General features: G+C 37.8%; 1 protein-coding gene across 6 annotated transcripts in view; it reads right to left on the bottom strand.

Moving 5' to 3' along the window:
- LOC139122639 (neuropeptide FF receptor 2-like) overlaps nucleotides 1-10,585 on the bottom strand; it is a 96,869-nt gene extending 86,284 nt beyond the window's left edge. For 2 of the 6 annotated variants that reach the window (XM_070688221.1, XM_070688219.1), the window contains exon 1: nucleotides 9,656-10,235. In XM_070688221.1, the coding sequence (XP_070544322.1) occupies nucleotides 9,656-9,983 (328 nt within the window). In that variant the 5' untranslated portion in view covers nucleotides 9,984-10,235. Of the gene's footprint in view, nucleotides 1-9,655 lie in introns of all 6 variants that reach the window. The other 4 variants (XM_070688215.1, XM_070688217.1, XM_070688220.1 and 1 more) reach the window with 3 other exon arrangements.
- Nucleotides 10,586-17,392: the final 6,807 nt, after the last annotated feature.

Raw genomic sequence — 17,392 nt, 5'->3', positions numbered from 1 at the left:
TCCAGTCAAACGAAAAGTCATGTAATGGAAAATTTCTGTCCAGTATATCTATCGAAAAATGTATCAGCGTGTTAGACTCTTGTCAATCAAGACTTATTAGCATGTTCTTTTACGCCACATTAGACTCATGTTGTATTAATATGCTGTGTTGGCGGTATATCCCATCCATTCTAATATTCTTCTTCTGTGCTCGTTCATGCGTCGTTGAGAGCCCGTAGGTTTTTGACATATATTAACATGAGTAAATTAAAGTTAAATCCTTGCATTGCCATATCTTGCTAATCCTGTCGTATCATTTTTATTAAATTCCCTCCAATTTTATCTGGGGTAGAGCTCGTTAAATTTTCAATTACCACTAAGTCTTGGATAGAAAATCTGCTGGATATTCATAGTGACTTCAAACACTGTACATACAAGCACACGAGATCACTGTTCTCGGTACGTGATGAAGACGGCCACATTCTTGAAGGAGAGATTTCGACAACTGAAACAAGTTTCAGATAATTCACCGTAGTTAATAAACAAACAAAATGTTGAATAAACGACATAAATTTTGCATCTATTCTCATCATTTTAACCCAGCCCAGTACTTCCAGACTGACTCAGGCAAAAATTCTAAGCGAGTCAGTCCTCAAGAAGGAATCAATCAATAAGCCAACCAACCAGCCAGCCAACCAACCTCTCCTATGTTCCTACTGCAAATTCTGTACACTGATAAACATATATAACGTGATAAACATCTTCAGTACCTGAAATACGAAAATATCTTATTTCTAATCGCGTCAAATTGACATCTTGCTCAAAGCCAAAGTCTGAACCTTGATCTACCTTCAAGGAATACCTGACTTCTCCTTCTTGACACGTGACATGATGTCCATGGATACTCGTGTTGATATGACTGTAGTTTGTGTTCCAGATGTCTGTTTAAATACTGCTACGCAAGCAGCAGGGGATAAAATAACATTGAAAACTCTTCTCTCTCTCTCTCTCCTCTCTCTCTCTCTCTCTCTCTCTCTCTCCTCTCTCTCTCTCTCTCTCTCTCTCTCTCTCCATATCGAATCGATATATCATTGTCATCTGTACTACAGGAATCCAAGTTCTGCCCCGGGAAATGCAGAATATAAATGAACAATACATTTTACTCACTGCAGAACCTAACTGATTTCGGGTATAAATCTCGAAATCCTGAATCAAAATCGAGCACCATAATGATGCCATCAATACCAAATGCCATTAAATTCAGCGAATAGTCTAATTTGCGAAGGCCCAAGGTTAAATTTGTAGAAGAAGTGACCGGACTCCATTCTACTGGAATTCATCAAAATGACGTTGGAAAGTAAACAAGAAGAGAATGCGAACCCCTAACATGAGACGTAATGTGTCCCTGGCGTATACTTGCTTGCTGTCGGGGCATTGGTAAATGAGATCACTAAGAAAGCATTTTAAGCCCCAGATTTAAAAGTAGGGGGGCGCTAGAATATTGTAAAGTATCTTGGCTTTCTGCTAGTTCAAAATATTAAAATATGCGTAGAGTTAAGAGAATATCTTCAAGTTTGAACACATAGACAAGTTTAGCCTGGCTAAAACTTAAGGTGTCTTTTCTTAATCTGTTCAGTGTTGATGTCAATTCCTTGCTGTCATCAGATAACTTTAAAGTACTTTGTGGTAGTTTACAGATACTTCAACCTACAATCGGACAATATACGACGTAAATATTGTTTTAGTCTGCACTCCAGACCGTGTCTTGCACTTTTCCCGGTGATGATTTAGCTACGTACAGTTACTGACAAAAGATTCAGGGTTCAGAGACCCGGTGAGACGGTCGTATTTTGTACTAGTCTTCCATGTAATCGTGAGTTGCACGGGTTTATGTTGACGAGTTAAGTGTTTTCCTTCACGGGGTTAAATATGTTGCGTACATGAAGAAGTGTTAATCGTCAATAGAATTGCAATTTTCATCATTCTATGCATGACTGATGTGAACTTTTGGCGAGCTCGCATTGTAGAAGGCCCTGTGATACTTGTACGACGTGCGTATAAAATTGATGCATGTAAACGGGAGGAGAATTTCATGATCCGGGTTGTTGATAAGTGGCTTAAGATACATGTACGTCGATTTACTGTAGAAGAGCCAATCTAAACTGACAGAGAAGCATACACAAGCATACACAGAGTAATATCAACAGGACATAAGATCAACTGAGTGAACCGGTAGGCTCGAAGTAAAACACTACTTTGCTTCGAATGTGGCTGTCTAAGCGAGAAATCCGAAAATTCTCAGTATATTTCACTGCCAGCTGAACGCTTAGTCCTTAATGTAAATCAGGCGTTCCATGCCTAAACCAAGAAAGATCAAGTAAACAATACGAGAAAATATGAGAAGGGTTCAGATTTCCCTGCGTACAGTCGGGGTAGGGAAAAACAGCCGGTAGAGCTTACGCTTTTCGCCCCTTTGCCATCGGATACCTTAGAATGTTAGGAAAATCCCAAACGTGTGACCAAGAAGGTTGAGGATCCTTGCGTTTTATGATTAGCCTGTAGCTAAATGCTTTCATTTAATAAGGGTCAAAAATTACATGAAAACAAGTGGCAACCTAACCGAAGCGCGTTGAAATTTTAAATTAGACGGTATCATTAAACCAACGAAATGTGTCCTTACGTTAATTCAGCAAACATATTGAGAGCCAAGGAGCATGCCTTATTGATGAGGCTTTCATGGTTTCCATACGCACTGAGTAAACATGCCGCTTGCACATGAAATGCTGCAGGCATTCGTTCATTTACATCACCTGTTATTCGTATATTTTAAAAATATGCCTGGTGATGATCATCTCTAAGCGCTATCCGTCCCGGCCCTCCCTGTAACCAAAGTGCCTCTGTCCTCTCTTCACCCCCTTTCATGGCATTCCTTACAATGCGATTCACTTCAGACATCGCTTTCACAAACGGGTAATTTCACATAAAAGTTTTACCTGGAGTTGACAGTCCAACCACTACAGTTGTGATCATGTTAATTGTGGAAAATTGTATTTTAATGCCATCATCACCGTCGACTTGCCCGACTTCAACTGTAGGGAAGTTCTGTGTTAAGGTAGAATGCGCCTCGGGGACAGATATTCGGACTCTCAAACTTTTACAATTCTTTTCTGATCTACCACTTGTGGGGGTTCATTTTAAAGCTGTTGGTGAAAGAAAACTTTTTACTGGTTTAGTTTTTGAAATCCAAAAACTTTATATTTCTCAATAGAGTTAACACAGGGATGGTAGCCATTTTGAATTTTAGATCTCGGTAAATCGTGGGTTATTTGTTTCTCTAGTACTAAAATTTGCACGGTGACCCCCGATTTGTATTCGCAGTTTTTGAAGATGATAGTTGAAAGATTCATTAAGGAAGGTTTGAGCAAAAGTTTAAGTCTTTCATTTTCGAGGCGCATACTACCTTAAGACAACAGTATTCCGCCTTTTGCCTTTCCACCGTCACTGACAAAAACAAAATTCCGCGTCTTGTTGATGGGATGATAACTTACCGGCCATCCACAGTGTTCCATCATGCACAACAACACAACTTTTTCGGTTGCATCTAATCAAGTGTTTTTGTTCATACTGATTAAGGTCATACAAACTTCGAGATTGAAAGACTCAAACTTTTGCTCAAACTTCTCTCAATGAAACTTTCATTTATGCTGTTGCCAAGTAACGAATATTAATCACGGGTCACAAATTACCAGACATTTCTCCACATTTGAAATTCAAAATGGCCGCCATCCCTGTGTTAACTCTATTGGGAAAATATAATTTTCGATTTTCGAAAAGCTAAGATGGTGAAAGGTTTTCTTACTCCAAGAACTGTAAAATAAGCTCCCTACAAGTGTCTCAGAGGAGCATTTTACCTTTAAAATATGCTGAGTCGAGCTTTGTATATTTTATCCATCTTCTCATTGGTGCATTTTTATCTCTTATTTCCTCAAAGTGTCGAAATTAGCCATCATAAGAAATGATATATTCTTGGTTAGTTGGCTTTTTTGTTTGCCAGTTCACGTTGGAAGTCTTGCACTGCAATTCAAAACATTGATGTCTGTTTCCCCTAAAACTCCGTGGCAAACAAACGACAATATTGGTTAACGGCTAGGGATTTACTGTGACACGTCTAAGGTAATTGGGTAGCGATCGACTTTGATCGATCACCTGCTATACTGGCCGCTGGAATGGTTTGCCAACAGTTGTAAATAATGCGTAGAGAGTGGATGTGAACAAACATACCGCGACTGTCAGCCCATTTCTTAGTTGCTTTCCCTCAAGTTTTACAGTAGTTGCGCATCCTTCGTCACTGAGGATAAAGGTCATAAGTTCAGGGGAGGGGGTGTAAATATTAAGTGTATACGTCTTGGCACATTCATGCTACCCCAACTCCTTATAAACGTCGATTTCTTCAACATCGACTGGATCATCGTGAAGAATATCAATACAAATTCGTCATAAATAGTCAATAGCAAGACAGGAAATTGCTTATATTGTGACTTCAGCAGGAAAAGTCTAAAATACGCGGGTCAAATCTAACCATCATGCATACAGACGTCACTGTTTACACATCTGAACCGTAAGATGCGCGAAAATCATTGAATTAAGATGTGGAACCGTTGCTCATTATCAGCCCAAGAAATTTTGCAAGAAGTCTTTCGGAGTACCGTTTACGCACGCGCACTGAAAAGTAAAAGATAATTTATTCGTGAAATTTGTGACTTGCGAAGAAATAAATCAGCCCGCACCTTGAAATAACAGAGAGATGTGTTGAGGGACATACATTAATTGACCATGTATGGAAATTAGCATGCATTTAGTCCTCGCGGTGTGAATCACGCCTGATTAGAGTTTTGGGGAATGAATCATGTCCCAGAGGAAGAGAAACTTACGATTGGTCAACGTGAGTACAATATTTTCAGTAAATGGCGAGACTAAACTGTAGATATCACACCTTTATTAGAGCGATTTATTGCAGACGCCAAAAAGTTCACACGAACTCCGAATGATTGTGTTACATAGTGAGAAATTTAGTCGGAACAAGAAATCAAAAGATTACAGAGAACGAAGACGGATATAAGATTGTGATAATATCTTTTTCAAAGTGATATTCTTCCAAATTTGGCGCCAGTGCGTTAACAGACAACTCTGATAATGGCTTCATCGTCGTTTTTTCGCAAAAATCACTCTGTGCTGTGAAATTATAGAAAACCTGCACGCTACGGCATCGCGACCCGTAACGAAACAATCATTTGAAGTCTGGCTATGACGAAAGCCAGGTCACGATATACCATACCACGGCACATCACTTCATTCCGCAGCAAGCCATATCGCAACTTGCTATTATCGGAAGCCGTGACAATGGAACACGCCAATACATATCACAGCTTACTATCGTAAGCCATATCACAACAGACCGTGACAAGCAATATCAGAGAACATCACACCGAAGTCGACGTATGCAAAAAATCAATGGAGGGAGGACAGCCTTCATGTAATGTATGTTGGAAATAATTATAGCGTTACTGTGCTCACCCCTGAAATTAAACCTTGGGGATTTTCATCTTCGTTTTAAAATATCTGTCAAACTCAGAGCTAAGCAATCCAACTGTTACTCGATACGGCAACTCGTAAGCCCACCAATGAAAAACCAATCTGACTAAACTAATACCAGTTCAGTTTTTCATATATTTTGCACAGGCGGCAGACTACCCTTTCGAGCGTGTTGAAACTTATTTCACTCTAAGTTCGTTTTGCTCATTAACTCATACTGCACGGACAGAAACCGTCACATATGCATGTATAAAAAAAATCATTAAACTCGGAGATGGAAGAGGCGATAACTAGTTCAGAATTTATTCGCGATCAGATCCATGGGAAACATCATACGATATATTAAAGGGTGAGAATTGAATCTTTAAGTTTTTAACTCTAATCAGTGTCTGCGTCTCCTCATTTCAGTAGCTGTTTGTTATTCTGAGATGTTATTCATCGCTGCCTCGAGGCATTTTCTTCATCTACTATAGGGCTTTGATGGGATATTCAAGACAGCAAATGCCTCGGGCAACACATACCATGCATGAAACTGTCTGTTGTAGCGGACCACTTGACCCGGTCCTACGACATTTGATTCCCTATGATGTTGTTTCATTTATCCAATTTCCAAGCACGTCGAAACTTTACGTAATAAATCGGCACAAATGCTGCAAACAAGGCTATCGTGAGTGAGCTGTGTACATTCCGTTCGATTGAATACAGGTAAACGACTCGTGTCGAAGCACCAAGTCGACGTCGTTTGAATCGCAATTTCGAATCTCCTGCAAAAAAACACCCATTGCATTACATGTGAATAACATGCACCCATTGCATTTCACAGAGGCTGGGAATTCACATCTGATATCAAACATCGAGCAGCCAATATGCTGAAGTATTCGCGGCGCTTTTTTACATTTCACGGCCGCTGAACACGATATAAAGCACCGATATTGTTTGTAAAAGTCAGTCCTGACGAAAGTCTCTCAGACTAAAATATCTGAATGTTCCGTCCATAATTCATCGAACACAAAGTGAAAATATTTCTAAAATCATTATGTAAAAAATAAAATAAATGCATTCTCCGTCCTTGCATTATAGATTGCTGTCGTAATAAATCGTTCGATAGTACACTGGTATTACCTATAGAATGTGGCATCATGTTAACGTTGTCTGGCTTGAGGCTTAGAAATTTTAAGTGCCTAAAAAAGTAAACTTAGGTTATCTGATGCGACAAGCGCAAGGTAGGGAAGACGTGAACTTGTCATTCTATTTCAGCATAGATAGTGACGCGGCAGCTGCATGCTTCTCGGTTTAGGGATAGAAGTGTCAGTCCGTTGACTAATTACCCTTATTCAATTATAGTGGACGCAGATTGAGAAGCGACTAACCTTCCTAACCTCAGCTTCATTTGAACTTCACGTTTATATCACAGAACTGTAGTCATACGTAACCGACACCAGGGCCGTAGCCTGACAAGATTGCCAGGGAGGGCAGAGCCTTGTTTAGGTAGGATTTGGGTAATTTACATTAATTTACATATTGCCAGTGAGGTAAATTCGGGGGGGCGGGCACGTATCCCTTCCTCACCCCCAGCTACGGCCCTGGACACATTCAATCTCTCTGCCTCTTTCTGTCAGTCACATAAACACTCCCCCTACCCCTCTCTGTATTCTCTGTCTCCGCCTCTCTGTCTCTGTCTGTCTCTGTCTGTCTCTATCTCTCTCTTTCTCTGTCTTTCTCTGTCTGTCTCTCTGTCTCTGTCTGTCTCTCTCTCTCTCTCTCTCTCTCTCTCTCTCTCTCTCTCTCTCTCTCTCTCTCTCTCATTAATATGATTTCCACTTGGTCCTGTAGTTACCATATCACTCTATCACCAATCTACGCCGGCAATTTTAATACTTGGAGGAAATTGCGTTTATTCAGTGAGACAGTCAAGATAGAACAAACAAGTTTCACTTACACGATGCCGTGTTGCCCTGGATTTCCGACACGTGATACACGTTTGTGCGTTTCAAATCAAGGATGCATGGACACTGATCATGGATGCTGTAAACTTTTCACACTGAAAGGGAGTTCTCGTCAAGGTTTCAAACAAATTGCACATATTACGCTCTGTGAAATACAAATCGCCAGTAGGATGTCTTAGTGTTAAGCGTATGCATTTTTGCTGGAACCCTGGAACCTGAAATCTGCTGGCATGTGATAATGTTAAAGCTAAGTTCAGAAGGCTGCTTCTCCAAACGACGTGACGTCAAAATTTGCCAACTTTTACCTAACTGACTGTCTCTTAATATCCCGTGCATGTCTTTTAAAATTACTTCAAATTCTCCGTAAGTATCTTGGGTAGTGCCGTCGTGGCGAGTACCACCCTGGACCATCTCCTCAAGTATTTTAAAATTAATGTTGTAATATCGATCAATCAATCTTGCTTGTTTAACTTGTCTTTCAATGTACTTGAACCATTTTTTTGTCCTCCTCACATAAAAGGTTGATGCTCTTTGGCATTTAGGCAACCCTGTTGTAAATAATGGTGTAACCCAATATCAGCCTTCAGTTTTAAAATATGTCCTGGACTTTGATAATGAACAATACCAATTACTTGCAATCATTGTTTTTGATTTGATTGAGAGCGCTCACAGAGACTTCACGGCAATCGGGCGCCCTCCTTAGACTTCAGAGTAGCGCACATTATGTCCATATATATATATATTGGCATGTACATGCGCTGTCGACGTCGCTCTATGTTTTTGATAATTCTGCTTGTTGTTTGCAGAAGTCGTGTGACAGCCATCATCATCATTTACACTGCAAACCAAATATTTGACCATTCGCACGCCTCACGTTGAAATACTCGATACTGAAACGGTTATAATTGAAATTCTAAATCTCGGGTATCGACCCTCAACGGCTTGATGAGACCACTGGTTGCGAATTTTCATTGATGAATGAGGATGTTAAAACACTTTCAACCAGTACATAGAGATGTTTATGAAGACGGTTCATTTGACTTGCTCTATACGCTGATTTACATGGCTAGCTGACAAAATGTCACATAAAACAGCAAAAAAACCCGCCAAAACTTCAGGTAGAAAACACCACTATCTGGAAGGAGAAGCCGTAAAAATAATATATTCTTGATTTTTATCATGCGTTTGTTCTGTGTCGGCTATGAATCGAGTCAAGATATCTACTGACGTATATAAAAACCCAATTAGAAACGCATTGGAGTCGAGGTATCATTTGGTGGTTATATGCACAAAAGTCTGCGTCGTTACCCGGGACATGAAAACATCGCTTCAGATGAGGCAGTGGGATTTTGAAGTGAGGGAGATTATCATCGTCAACGATTTGTCACAGATTGCAGCACAGACGTCTATCGCCGTTTTCATCGTTTGTTATCTTTTTCATAAATACGCGACAAATGCGCGACTAGGTCAGAAAAATGACGTCGCGCCTAACGAGATTTCCTAAATATAAACTGACCGTTCACATTTTTAAAGGGGCGCTATCACTCTGATTACAATAACTTAAAGGCGTTCATTCGCAGTGTCATGTCACATACCAAACGGTTCAAATTTAAATATCATAGCTGCAGTTCGTTAGGATCAAGTAATGAGTCAATAGTCTTGCACGGAGAAAATACTGCGCCAGTCCTTTAAATAGACTTGAAACTCTGAAATCACAGTACATCTTTAATTACATACGCGAGAATGCCCGTAACATCAATCAAGAGAAATTCGTTACTGCACGATGTGTTTGTTTCAAACAAATAGAACCTATAGGCGAAGCTGAGTGAGCCAAAGACTTTGTCGCCGAGGTGTGCGCAAAATATCAAGACTTATTGTTCGAATTGAGAAAGTTAATCGACGCAGAGTTTGAATCGCCGTCCGAATATCCAAAATTATTGTTTGCATCTTTTTATGAATTGTTTTAATACATTTGAATGACACTGAAAATGGTTGATATCGCATGTACGACAAAGTTAGCGGGCGCATAAACCGGCAGAGCACTACTACAGGTACAATCATACATATGCAGACACATGAACACAGATAAACTGCCTCTGTATTTAACTACATGTACTTTGATAGGAAGAGAAACTTACCTTGTAATGTTGAACAGAACGTGCAGAGAAAGCGACCGAAGGGCCAACTGTCTACCAGATGGCTGACCAGATATGTCCATTCCACAAATAAGGCCACGAACAGGTCTGATATAGCCAGATTGACTATGTAGTAGTTGGTAGAATTCCACATCTTTTTGTTTCTTGCGACAATTAACACTATGATGACGTTCCCTATCACTGTTACGATACTTGACAGAGCTATCAGAATAATTTTGGTGATCACCAACGCTGCTGGGCCGTTGTTTGCCCCTGGATAGGGATGGTAGCTCTCGTTTGACGAGTTCGGAAAAGCTGATAAATTGGACATGGTTGTAGATGTACGACCGAAACGCAAGACTGTATACCTGTCGACTTTCTGCTTCAGAAATAGTTCTCACTGAGACAGGCTGCAGAGCATACTACACGCATCTGTGATAGAAATCGTAGCATGGCAGCTGTTGCTGAGATGCCGGGCGTGGACTTTGGTTCTTGTGATGCTGTACGTTGTGATACTGAGTCTAGCTTCTTGCCTCCGTCACTGCAGCGCTCTGCACGGTTCTACTCGCCGTGGCTGTATGACAGTAGATAAAGCGGGCGGTGGCTTATGTACGTATTGGCTGGCTGGTTGCCTGGAGGCGCTAACTACTGAGCAACGCATTTGCGTTGATGGACGTGGTATTCAAGGACTCATTCATTTCCAGCGATTTCAGCAAGCTTAGCGCCAGAGAGCGTCGGAGGGAAGAAGGCATCTGACAAAGCGTTCGATTCGGCGAAAAAAGGAAAGAATAGAACGGATAATGATTTACAAGTCTAACCCACTGAACGATACAAATTCGCAAAATTTGAAGCCCCTCACAGCTGCAGATTTCGAATTGATATTAGAGCGCAGACTGATCCGTGAGGCTTTCTCATAGCGTGGTTTTGCCGACTAACAGCTCATTACTTGAGTTTGATCTTTTCTTCAGTGTTGGGCTTATGAATATTCCCATTATGATAAGATCGTTAATATTCATTATTCTAATCTAGTCCGAAACTTTTAATATTTTTCTCATTACGGTTGGCAGCCTGCGCTACTCTTGTAATGTGAAATCCATGATAGATGTTAGACCTCAACGTCGAAAATAGTATTTTATGGCTCATATCATGAAACGAAACATAAACATGATTGATATTTCATGGATCCAAAATGTGTCATTCTTACCTTGGATTTGTCTTTGTCATTATTATATCGCAAGGATTATCGCAAAGATTTAAAGACAGCCTGCCAAAACTGAAGAATATTTAATGTTACAAACGATTCTTCTTGTACACAGTATTTTATCGTCATTTCGCTTACGTCAGCTTTTTGAACCCTGGAAAAATCCTGTACGACAGTAATTGGACGAGTTGCACATTATAAAGAAACAAACAAAACACCATAAAACGGCCTAAACAGTGCGTGAGTGCGAATTAAAAGAGAAAACCAAGTTGATTTTTGACGATTAAGACCGGAAAATCAGGATCAAAACGGGATCAAAACATTAGAATAGGAGCGATTCACGTACAGACGTTTAGGGTAGACGTGTTTGGCTCGCTGACGAAGGGTTGTACCCGAAACGTCAGTGTTTTTATCGCTCTATCTAGTGGTTTTTACCGTTTCTATGCCGATTTTCAGCTATTAATAGTGAAAGTCAGGTTGGGTTTTCCTACACAATAGAAAGGACAGCTGGCCACCTTGCTGTAAATGGAAGTCGGGAATAAAAGTGAGAAAGGTAACGACGATCATGTTCAAATATAATAGAGAATGAAAACGATATAATATATGGTTAAGCTCCAACAGAGGGTGTTTTGGTCACATGAGCAAACGAAATCATATGATCGAGTTTCGCTCAAGCGTATATGAGTTCGAAATTGTAGAACGAAGTTCATACTCCACTCACGAGTATTTTGTCTTCAACTGTACAGACGAAGGCTCCGGTAAGATGTTGTTACGATGTCTTTGAAATTTTCATTTGACTAATGTTATTACTTCCATCTGATAGTACACTTCATGAATATGCTGCCGGTGACCAGAAACATAGCCAAAGATAATTTAGCTAAACAGATCACCTGGTATGTTTGCGCTCATAATGTAACGGCAAATCCTTTTCTCTGATGTTAAAGAGCCGCATTGTGAAAGTAATGTAGTCGTTTTGATCTGTAACCTGGGCTAGGGCTGAGACAACAAAATCGATATCAGTCGACAGATAGGAAATAAAATTCCTTGAATGGCACATCAATACGGTTAATCTTACTGTGAAAAACGTTCACAATTTTACACTGACTCTGCACTGACCTAATCAAACCAGGCTGGCTTTCTCCGCATTTTGAACAATTGAAGATTAGATTTACGTTAACTTTAGATTATCAGTTATGCAACCTGCATCACTTGTGCAACAGTACCAGACCAGATATGAACTGAATATGCTCACGTGTTTTACAACAGGTTCATTAATAGTAGTACGCTTCACAGAACAATGAGATATATGTTATCACTATATGTAGCAGGGTTTTTTTAAACTTTGCACAGTACTCTCAGAGTTTAATCACTAATTACAAAACTTTATTTAATATGCGAATGAGCTGTCAATTAACTTGACACTGCTCAATGCTTTATGGGACAATTAGATATCCATCAGATAAACATTTGTAGCACGTTTTATTTAATTTAATGCTGTAATTTTAGAGTAATGTCACTTATTACAAACTTCATTAAATATGCAAATAAACCCTACATTAACTTGACACTGTTCAATGATTCATAGCACAATTAAATATTTATCAAGTCAATATCTGTAGCACGTTTCACCAAATTTTAGTGCCGAAATTTCAGAGTTATTACCTAATTACAAAGTTTATTAAATATGCAAATGAACCCTTAATTAACTTTATACCACTAAATGCTTTACAACACAGTTAGATATCTGTCGTATCAGTATGTGCAGCATTGTTCATCACATTTGATGCAGTTATTTCGGAGTTATATGACTAATTATAAGACTTCATGGAATATGCAAATAAGCTAATCATTAACTTGACACTGCTTAATGCTTCTCAGTACAATTGGATATTTATCAGATCAACATCTGTCGCAAGTTTCATCAAATTTAATGCTTTAATTATTGAGTAAAATCACTAATTACAAAGTTCATTAAATATGCAAATGAACCCTTAATTAACTTCACACAACTAAATGCTCAACACCACAATTAGATATCTGTCGGATCAGTATCTGCAGCAGATTTCATCACATTTGGTGCAGTTATTTTGGAGTTATATCACTAATTACTAAACTTCATAAAATATGCAAATGACCTATTTGTTAACTTGACACTGCCAAATGCTTCTCAGTACAATTAGATATTTATCAAAACATTATATGTACCCAATTTCACTGACTTGGGTGCTGTAATTTCAGAGTTATATACCTAATTACAAAGTTCATTAAATATGCAAATGAACCCTTAATTAATTTCACACTACTAAATGCTTTACACTACAGTTAGATATCAGTCGGATCAGTATCTGCAGCAGATTTCATCACATTTGGTGAAGTTATATCGGAGTTATATACCTAATTACAAAGTTCATTAAATATGCAAATGAACCCTTAATTAATTTCACACTACTAAATGCTTTACACTACAGTTAGATATCAGTCGGATCAGTATCTGCAGCAGATTTCATCACATTTGGTGAAGTTATATCGGAGTTATATGACTAATTACAAACCTTCATAAAATATGCAAATGAGCTATTTATTAACTTGACACTGCCTAATGCTTCTAACTATAATTAGATATATATTAGATCAATATTTGTTGCAAGTATCATCAAGTTTGGTGCAGGAATTTCAGAGTTATCTCACTAATAACAAAAGTTCATTAAATATGCAAATGAGAAGATAATTGACATGACACTCACACTATCATCATTATGTTCTTAGATTGTCATCTGTGAAAAGTTTCATGAAATTTTGTGCAGTATTTCTTGATATATGTCTACACTGTCATTACCGTCTCCATAGGGAAACCATTGTATGGAAAAAAACGATATTGCATAACTTCATTAATATGCAAGCTACACTAACCAAAATCTAATCAGTTCTTGCAAGTAGCACATGGTACCTGTGTACCAAATCTTACTTGAATCCGTTCAGGCATTTTTGAGTTATCGTGTAAACAGACAGACACACACACACACACACACACTAACACACACACACACACACACGGACAGACAGACAGACATCGCTATGACAATAGCCCACGTGTTTACACACGTGAGCTAAAAATAATACATATAATTCAATTTCGAGGCGGCTGAGTTGTTCTTAATGTATTTCAAAAATATCAAGAGCATTATTTTTGCAAAGCAGACAAGCCTATGTGAGCTTGGCCTTTCAGAGGCAATGTTCCACTTAACGCAATTAATGACATTCTTTTTCCCCTTAATTTTCGAACAAAGCTTTTCCTACTTCGATATGGTTTGTTAATAGGCAATTAGCATTAAATTTTAATGTACCCAGGACACCTGCAAGAAAAGAATATCATCCACTGGGCATATTCAAGGTCAATGCGAGAATCTGAATGAATTGCTTAATTTGGTATCTAAAAATGAAAACATGTTCTTGAGGCTAATCATGTGACTTGTTGCGTCACCACTAATAATAGAACTAGAAAATGATAGAACACGCAGTGTACAACTAGCCTCTATGTAAAGATGAAACTAATGATTTATAATACAACATTATCAAAACTGTGGATTAAAATAGGTTTTTAGAGTCGAAAAGAAAATTTTTCTCCTCTCTGTGAATCATTGTTTTCATGTTTGCGTGTCGGTATAATTTATGATTTAAGGACTGAAATAATTCGAATAGCGCTAGATTTTCGCCTAATTCAAAATTTGACTATTTCTGAACTATGAGTGAATTTGTGTCGAAGGATACCGCTTTGTAAACAGGTTGGTAACACGGTATTTTCATTATATATATATGTAAATATAATCACCTTTGCCAAATTAAATCGTCAATGTCGTTAAATAGCGGATAAAATGACATTGGTGATACCGATGCTCATTATTTGTAAAAAAATAGGATAATTTAATAGGGAATTTAAATGAATTGACAAAAAAAGATAAATGTATATTTCGGGTAGCAACTATATTTACTGTAGGCGCAAAGTTAATGATACCATTGTTCAATTCTTTAAGGAAAACAATCGGTAACCAAGTAATCTTTGAGTTAGTATTCTCTCTGGCGTGAGAACATCTATAACGCTTTGAGAAAATGTTTACTATAGATATATTTGTAGTAGATATATTTACAATAGAGATGTTTACAATAGATATATTTACAGGAGATATGTTTACAATAGATATATTTACAGGAGATATAGATATGTTTACAATAGATATATTTACAGTAGATATCTTTAGAGTAAATATATTTACAATGTATACTTGCAGAAGATATACTTAGAGTATCTTTGTTTAGAGTACATATTTTTAGAGTAGATATATTTACAGTACATATGTATACAATAGATATACTTGCAGTAGATATATTTACAGTAGATATATTTACATCAGATATGTTTACAATAGATATATTTACAGTAGATACGTTTACATTAGATATGTTTACAATAGATATACTTGCAGAAGATATATTTACAGTAGAACAATATTTACTGTAGATATACTTGCAGAAGATATATTTACAGTAGAACAATATTTACTGTAGATATATTTACAGTAGATTTACAGTAGATATACTTACGGTAACAATATGCAAGGGAGCTTTACCTACGTTAAGCTTTGGAAGGGAAGGAGGAATTATATTACTTATCCTTCTTGGAAATTAATATTTTTCTAATGACATTGGATTCTTGTCCTTATTTTAATCTCAAATATGCATCTTGAAGTCAGAAAGAAAGAATATTGATGGTACCAAATAAGTGACGCTATCGTCCTTCAAATTATTTCATGGTGTTGGCTTTACGGCCAGAATGTAATAAGGTGCCGTGGCGTATATTGACCCATTCCTTATGTTGTAAATTTGCTAAACGTGAATAGAAGACAAGGCCATAGCTATATCGTCTTTATAGATGACAATATTCTAATAAATAAATACTTAAACGTCATCTGTGACATACGTATATTTGATTTCGCTACAATAGTAAACAGACAGAGCGAGAGTGTGTATAATATAATTAATATTTCAGATATGTCTGGACTCTGTTATGATATGTACTGTCGACATACTTTAATATTGCTACTCGAAGTACGTTATGTTTTTATTATGAGATAGACAGGGAAACAGAAAGAGAGAGAGAGAGAGAGAGAGAGAGAGAGAGAGAGAGAGAGAGAGAGAGAGAGAGAGAGAGAGAGAGAGAGAGAGAGAGAGAGAGAGAGAGAGAGAGAGAGAGAGATCACATTTGTTGGCAGTTGACACTAATCTTATACCTGTCCATATCTGCAGATGACGACGGAATTATTCTAATTTCATTTTAGAAAATTACAACAAGTCTTTCAACGTCTCTATAGCAAATATTATTCTAGGACTAAGTTGGAATGGAAATAACTTGACTGTTGGAGTGTGCAAAGATACCAGAGGCCCTTGCGCAAATATCGAGAAATGAGCGATATGATTTGTTAACGAGAGTTATACTTACAAAATACTTGTAATACTGACAAATCTGCGTTTAATAAACTAACTGAAAAATACATATAACAAGAAAAAAGGGCACGACATATTATATATTTACTTTTCTAAAAACGTTGAATTATATGCTTATACAAAAATGTTTAACTTTACTTCAACGTTGGTTTCCCCAGATAGTGCATCTTATAAGTTTTCTAAACTTCAAACTCTTGATTTCACGAGTTCACTTTTGCAACTCCCATTTGTACTTTCATTAACCTACTCCGATGGCCTATTTCGGTGCACTTTTGAAAGGGGCGTCCTTGAGCCAGGTGATTTCCTAGAAAGCGGTCCTAAGAAATTTGCCAATATTACTGTCTCGCCATAGAAACAATGAAAAGGCACGATTCTTGAAATTTAGAATCCTGCAATTCCTTAAGTTATGATTTAGTGAATTTCCTACAGTACAAAAAGTAATTTCAAAAGTAGAGAATTTAATATCTGAGTCACTGAGGGACAAACAGGAAGTTTGAAAAACACACTTTCAATAAATCATCTTCATCAGCCATTTCCTTTAGGCGTACAGGGCTTTACACATAAACAAATATGTCCCGTATCCAAGGAAATAATTGCGTCGACCCATTTATGTGCGAAAACTCTCATTTGAAATCACGATATAGTTGATAGCCTCTGCAGCCACACCTGTTGAAATGATTATAAATAAAAAGTCTAGACCAAATGTTTTCAGGGATATACTAATTACATCGAAACTGGCAGACATGCTGTACTGAAAACGTTATGGACAGTATTCATTTCAATTAGTTTGAAAGAATGAAAGAGAGTGGACGATCCGTCAGTCTGTTTTTTTTACTCTCTCTCTCTCTCTCTCTCTCTCTCTCTCTCTCTCTCTCTCTCTCTCTCGTGTAACTGACAAATGTATTTCTTTTCTTTTTTGCCATGGGACATTATTAATAAATCATGAATATGCGATGGGGATAAACTCTGAAAATCTTCCATCACTCAAAACTGAGATACATGGCGCCTGGTCAGTGAGCTTCCTAATATTTTATTGACTC

The sequence above is a fragment of the Ptychodera flava genome, chromosome 22 (genome assembly GCF_041260155.1).
Source record: "Ptychodera flava strain L36383 chromosome 22, AS_Pfla_20210202, whole genome shotgun sequence".
Taxonomy (NCBI): domain Eukaryota; kingdom Metazoa; phylum Hemichordata; class Enteropneusta; family Ptychoderidae; genus Ptychodera; species Ptychodera flava.
The sequence above is the reverse complement of the archived record's forward strand: the minus strand, read 5'-3'. Positions and strand labels throughout refer to the sequence as shown.